This window comes from Argopecten irradians, chromosome 10 (assembly GCF_041381155.1).
Source record: "Argopecten irradians isolate NY chromosome 10, Ai_NY, whole genome shotgun sequence".
NCBI lineage: Eukaryota > Metazoa > Mollusca > Bivalvia > Pectinida > Pectinidae > Argopecten > Argopecten irradians.
Genome location: NC_091143.1, coordinates 35,002,553 through 35,009,251, shown reverse-complemented (window position 1 = coordinate 35,009,251; position 6,699 = coordinate 35,002,553). Strand labels below are relative to the sequence as shown.

The following is a 6,699-nucleotide window of genomic DNA, read 5'->3' as shown; positions in this document are numbered from 1 at the left end:
ACGCCGCATGAACTTATCCAATAAGAACAATCTCACAATATGTATAAAATATGTTTTTATTCGCTCTCACTTTAGTCCGCTAACGGAACTGACAAGAAAGAACGTCTTAGAGCATTATTTGGCAAAGACTCGATTGCATTGTTTTTGCGAGGTTACGAGTTTGGCCTATTGACTAATAAGACTTCTTGATTCCGCGCTGTACTGCCGAAAATAATACTTCAAAATGATATCTCAACCATTTTCCATCGATTACTTGACAAGCAAGGAAGATGGTTACGGAACACGACACAACAGCTTTGGTAGCGAGGACAGTCTACGACATTCTCCAGTCCCCAGCTCGAGCGGATCCGAGTCGGAAAATCCAGAATCCATGGCGAAAGTGCTTCTATCCTTGGAGAAATCTATGAAGGCAGGCATTGGAGACTGTTCTGATGCGAAACCAGCGCAGTCCTACATCGCTTTGATTTCTATGGCAATTCTAAGTTGTCCGACTCGGAAAATGCTTCTTTGTGACATTTACCAATATTTCATGGACAATTTCAGTTTTTACAACAATACAAATAAGGCTTGGAGGAACAGTGTGCGACACAACTTGTCTCTGAATGAATGTTTCGTCAAGAAAGGGCGGTCTGAAAACGGCAAAGGGAACTACTGGTCCATTCACCCAGCATGCATTGATGACTTTTCACGTGGCGACTTCCGGCGCAGGCAAGCACGGAGGCGAGCTAGAAAGAGCATGAAAGAAGTGGGCGATTCCTTTTCCGGGGTTAACGGCGGTAAGGTTTACGTTCCCATGACGTCATCAGCGGTTGGATACAACAAAATGCCGTACCCTTACGGTCATAACGGACTTAGTAATAGTGGCATGCAAAGTAATGTTGGAATTTCTCCGCCGACGACAACGCCGTCATTTTTCCAGCAGACTTCCCCTCCCGAAATGCACCACCAAGTGCATCATCAAGTACACCACCTTCCGCACCCATATATGTCACAGAACATGGTCACGTGGTAGGTGGAAAATGGACAAATCATAATTGATCTACGCTATTGAAATTAACGGACAAGCAAATATGCATATATTGTATTTTGCCTGTGAATTTGTGCTATGTATAGTGTTTTTAAACGTTGTAAATATATATATTATATTTATATGTAATTTATTATATGCAAATCTTATTGTCATCATTTTTTTCGTTCAATGCATATATACAATGAAGTATATCTATTTGGAAAAAAAAATGATTTTCGAATTTCTAAATTAATGAATAATTATATGGAGATGCGAATGCAGTTTATACAGTTTTTACATCATACATTTTAATAATACACGGAACTTATTTTCTATCTTTGCGCAATATGTTTTAACATTTACTAGACATTCTATTGATTGATTAAGATATTTTTCTAGCGTGAATAGTAGTTAAAATCATGAATATCATTTTATCTGTTAATTCAACATTTTAATTAGCTCATTTTTCTTACATTAATGGATATTTGAACTCTTTGTACATAAGTAGATAATTATGTTGATGAATGAAATGCTGATACGGCTTGAAAACGGGTAATTGTAGGTATTGTTTTAAGTTTCAGGAAGCAAAATATTGACTGTCTTGGTTATGTATGTTCAGCCCGATTTATTTTAATATATATTTTTTTTAATTCTAAAGCCGCTCTATGTGCAAAGTTAAACCACAGGCGTTTGGCTCTATAGATATTTTCTCCATATGCTATATATATATGTAATACTGACAGTATTACACATTTTGCCTACAGAGAGAAAAAATAAGTGTAGCGTTTCGGAATAATAGAGGTAGTACCTACATGTATATATAATTCACTAGTTAATTGATTTCAGAAACGTTAACCGGTGGTTCAAATATTTACATTGTACATAAATATATTTTGATATTGTTGATCGTATACGTAATGCGTTGTGCAATACTTTTTACATTTGCATAATTTAAAAAAAAAACACGTCTACGCTGATAGTATTAATATGTCGCAATTTGAATAATAAATGTTATAAAACAAAAAGGAATGATGGTTGTGTTTTACATACTTGAAACAATATGGACCTCGTTAACTCGAAATCGAAACCATGGTTAATTTTAATTGTTTGTTGGTTCTAGAACATTTAACACGAATATAATTCAAATTTTAAACATGGTTCCGCCGACTTCCAGTTAACGAGGTTTTAATGAGTCTCATCTTTTACGACTTTCTGACGAATTTATGACAGTAGTAAGGCTGTATGGACAATATGTCGATTTCGATATATCAAAAACGACGCAGGTGAAGTTCGATTTACTGTCGATTAGTCTCACCTAATCGGTGACCGCCTTATATCCCTAAGGCCCGTTAGTCCGAAGGCCCAACAGTCCGAAATCAGATATTATAACTAGAATTTATATGCGAACAGTACTCGAAATGAAACAAACGTTTATTACGGTTTTCGATGCAAATTACATGTATGTGACGCTATATATTTGATATGAAAAATGATAATAAACAACGAAATGTTGCGAATTTAAAAAAGAGCATAATCTTGAAATACGTAAACGTATCTGATATTAAAAAGTATATGCATTTTATATGTACAATGCAATCGGTTTAACATCTCCCCCTAAAATATCATTATGCGGACCATTTCCGTCATTATGGGTAGAATAAATAACAAGTCAAACAAAGGGGAAGGAAACGCAAAAATAAGTATTTAAATACATGTACATATTGTACAATATAACGACGTTTACAGGTAAGATTTGATTATATACATAATTTATTCATGGAGCAACGTTAATCCTAATGCAATCAAATTACAGTGTACATAAGGCTTACAATCGGACATCTTAAAGCTTGTATGTTCGTAAGATAATTCATAGAACGTATGCTTGTGAGATATATCATAAAATACAACATATCAACTTTTTTTATTATTATCTTTTTATATTTTGATGTAATTTTGACCTTGCAATGCTCCATGAGGAATGACAACTTGACTTCCATAGAAATTGTCAGATCAGCAGTGTAGAAAAAATGTTTTCGTGAAAATACAACTATACGTTAATTTTAACAACTATATATTTTACAATATTTACTGATTTTCGGACTAACGGGCCTTCGGACTATTGGGCCTTCGGACTAAAGGGCCTTCGGACTATTAGGCCGTAGGAATATAAGGGTGTTAGTCCCACCTTCCGGTGATTATGACGTCATATTTAGACGTGAACTTTGTGACGCTTCAATCGCCGAAAGGTGGAACTAATCGACGGTACTTTATCCACGTCGATTTGGTATATATATTACAAACCCGAGTATTGACAGACATCATAATATAATGTGAAGTATGCATTTAGACAAACAATGCTGATCTCTATAGACATTTTTATCTCTCTGTTTATGAAATACTGTGTGTATAGATAAAAAATGTCAATAGAGCCAAACGTCATTGGTCCAAATTGCATCAGATTTCTTTTATTAGATTATAAACGAGACGTAATGGAGTTATGTCATCCTCGATACTCCAGGGGTTCCGATCACTTACGATCTCTACACCCCTGGACTATCTCATAGTGAAATTGAAGGCAGCTCAGCGGAAAATATTTGACCAATCATTTCCTTTGAAGACTACAGAGAGAGCGACGCCTAACATCAAAGCCACAGAGTCAACCACAGTGTACCGTTATACGGCTCTTTTGATGTACATCAAAGGACTAAGTTACCTGTTCTATTCTGTTGCCTCCAGTTTTACTATGAGATAGTATCGAGGATGAGTCCAGGGGTGTAGAGATCGTATTATATATATAAGTGATCGGAAGCCCTGGAGTATCGAGGATTGAGTTATATAAACCCTGAGGTATCCGAGGTAATCCAATGATATTAAATGTAAATATTGCGAAAATGATGAGCAATATCGATGACATTTATCACAGGGACCTGGCACGAATTTCTAACCAACAGAAATGATAGTATTGGTTAGAAATTCGCGCCAGATCCCTGTGATTACTATAGACTGTTGTCTGATGGTATCCAAGGGTACAATGATTATATATCGCAGCCCTGTTTCATCCTTTTTCATTCCTCGTCTGAGCTTGAGTAAACTTCTTAACTTAAATTTCTCCCTTAGGAAACCATTTTAGAAGTTTAGTATGAATTCTTTTTAATTAAAATTGAATTTTAAACTCTGTTGTTTTTCCTATGGAGAATTTCAAGAGACGCAAAAATATCTCCCGCGGTTATATCAAATCAACATGTTCTATTTCACAAAACAATATAATATTCTCAAACGTGTATTTTACTGCTAATTTCGACTGTGAATGCATAACTTATACATTTTTGAAATATGATGTGAAAAAAGAATATTGGAATTTAAAAAAACAAATCTCAAACGGGTAAAAGATCGAAATATTTGAAGGTCTATTTTTAGATACATCAGGCAAATACATTCTAATACAACTTTGTACTATTACTTTGCTCCAAATTAATAATGAAAGACAGAAAAGTCGTTTTCAAAACTAACAATAATTGCATCCATGATGTTTCGTCTGAAGTTCAAAACATTTTTTTAATGATTGAAATTGTGTAATGACAGATTGGTAATTCCTCAATCACGAAGTCCAAGATAAATAGAAAGTTTATTACGGCTTCTAACCTTCAGAATAAATGTATTTGTTGTGTCAAAACAACAATATGCTATTTTGCTGGCCTAGAATTAATGTAGAGTGTACCTATATATTGTTAATATCAACACACTTGAACATAATCATATAAGGACTTAAAAACAGCAACTGAACCATTTTCTCACAAACAAGTTTCATTTCAGGTTCACAGTTAATGATCCTAGAAGTTGGCGTGAAAAACATTTTTGATTACCTAAAAACATTTCTAAATGTCATATTTGCGTGTTTTTCAATCGTCATAATTCACATTCCTTTAAGTGACTTAAGAAGACAGTGTTTATACATCTATTTAATTAAATGAGGTCAAGCAAATAGAAAACAAAATATAAGTTAAAAATGTGAGTTTTATGTAATGGTATATTTCAAAAAGAATTTTGTGCCAGAAATATTATTTAATTTAGCTACATTTTTTGTTATACGGTACTAATTTTTAGTGAAAATTACAAGCAGCTCAACAAATTATCTCTTAATTTGATTTAAATATGTTATTTATATAAATTGGACAAATTGGGCACAAGTTATTTTACATTATTAAAGATCTTTCCCGGGACAACTCAGTCAAAGAGTACATTAAAATTTGCACATATATCGGATACTAATTAGTTCTAATAGAAATTCGATTAGTTGGTTTTACTCTGATATACGTGTATTAATAAGTAAACAGATATCATGAATAGTATTTTACAGGTGAATGCAGTCAAAAAATAGAATGTCATGGTCTACTCCATAATAAAAAAATAGAATGTCATGATCTACTCCATTGGCCGTTGATAAACAGCAAATACAGAGTATTATATCATCTTTATGGTACATGTATAAGCAATAAGATATATCAACCTGTGGCTTGGAAAAATTAACGTGCATTTTATACAACTGATCTTTTTCTACCGGGGTTGAACTTGACGTCGTTGTACAATGTCTATAATGTATATTGCAAAGATACAGAAAATAATACATTTGCGTTGGTAAAGTTGTTTCATCTTAAATTTTTAGTTGATTTATCTGATATTACATATAATTCAAAATATGAAAAGATATATTTACATTACAAAACAAAATATTTTTAAAAATAAAATTAACTGATGCTATAGCGATGAGTCAAACTCTGGACCTTCGGATCAGAGTGCGGAGACTCAACCGCATGAGCTATTCCGTGTTTGCATGTTACAGAGTTAGCTCCCTTGCGGGTAGGTATCGATTGTTACGGCAGATAACTCTGTAATATGCAAATACAGAATAAACGACTTATACAAATCTTTGTTCTGATTTCAAATTCATACGCAGTCTAGCTGATATTAAATTAACTACGGATATATCTGTTGTGGAAAATCACGTGCAGAAATATAAGAAGCACGTGTGATGTCGCAGAACTTATTTGTTTATCGTTCATATATGAAAGCAATGTCGTTATTTGTAAGTTCCCTGGCAAAGCCGTTGATGATATAACTGTGTACTTTATAATATTTAAATTTTTAGTAAAAATGCTGAAAAATAACAAATTTTGTAACTGGACAGAAATCAAGTACGTACTGTGCTTCATTTCTGTCCAGTTACAAAACCCTCTATTTTTATGCTGGTTTTAGAAACTTTTGAACTGCAAAGTTTTAGAAAAAGAACTTATTTCTGTGAGGCATTTAATCTGTCAGAAATCGGGAAAACGAAGTGTTCTCGTCGTTAAAAATTAGGGGGTTGAGGTAAACATTATCCTCGATAGGGTTTGCGACCACTTACGATCTCTACACCCTTGGTCTAACTCATTGTAACATTGATGGCAACAGAACAGAACAGTAATTTAGTCGTTTTGATGTGCATCAAAAGAGCCGTATAACGGTACTGGTGGGCGTCGCTCTCTCTCTCTGTAGTCTCCATAGGAAATCTTTGCAGGTCTTTGATTGGTTCAGCTATTTTCCGCTAAACTGCATCCAATTTTACTTTGAGATAGTCCAAGGGTGGATATTACTTCAGTGATAGTAACCCCTGGAATATCGAGGATGGGGTAACATATACTGAACAGTAAGTA

The 6,699-nt window shown here is 33.9% G+C and overlaps 1 protein-coding gene across 1 annotated transcript; it reads left to right on the top strand.

Annotated features, from left to right (window-relative positions):
• Positions 1 to 223: 223 nt before the first annotated feature.
• On the top strand, positions 224 to 2,031 carry LOC138332811 (forkhead box protein F1-A-like). Its single transcript, XM_069280769.1, has one exon. The coding sequence runs from the start codon at positions 224 to 226 to the stop codon at positions 1,010 to 1,012; it is 789 nt and encodes a 262-aa protein (XP_069136870.1). The 3' UTR covers positions 1,013 to 2,031.
• The last annotated feature ends 4,668 nt before the right edge of the window (positions 2,032 to 6,699 follow it).

What these genes read in the sequence shown, in the direction of transcription:
- LOC138332811 (XM_069280769.1), top strand. Translation starts at nt 224, where the DNA reads ATGATATCTCAACCATTTTCCATCGATTACTTGACAAGCAAGGAAGAT.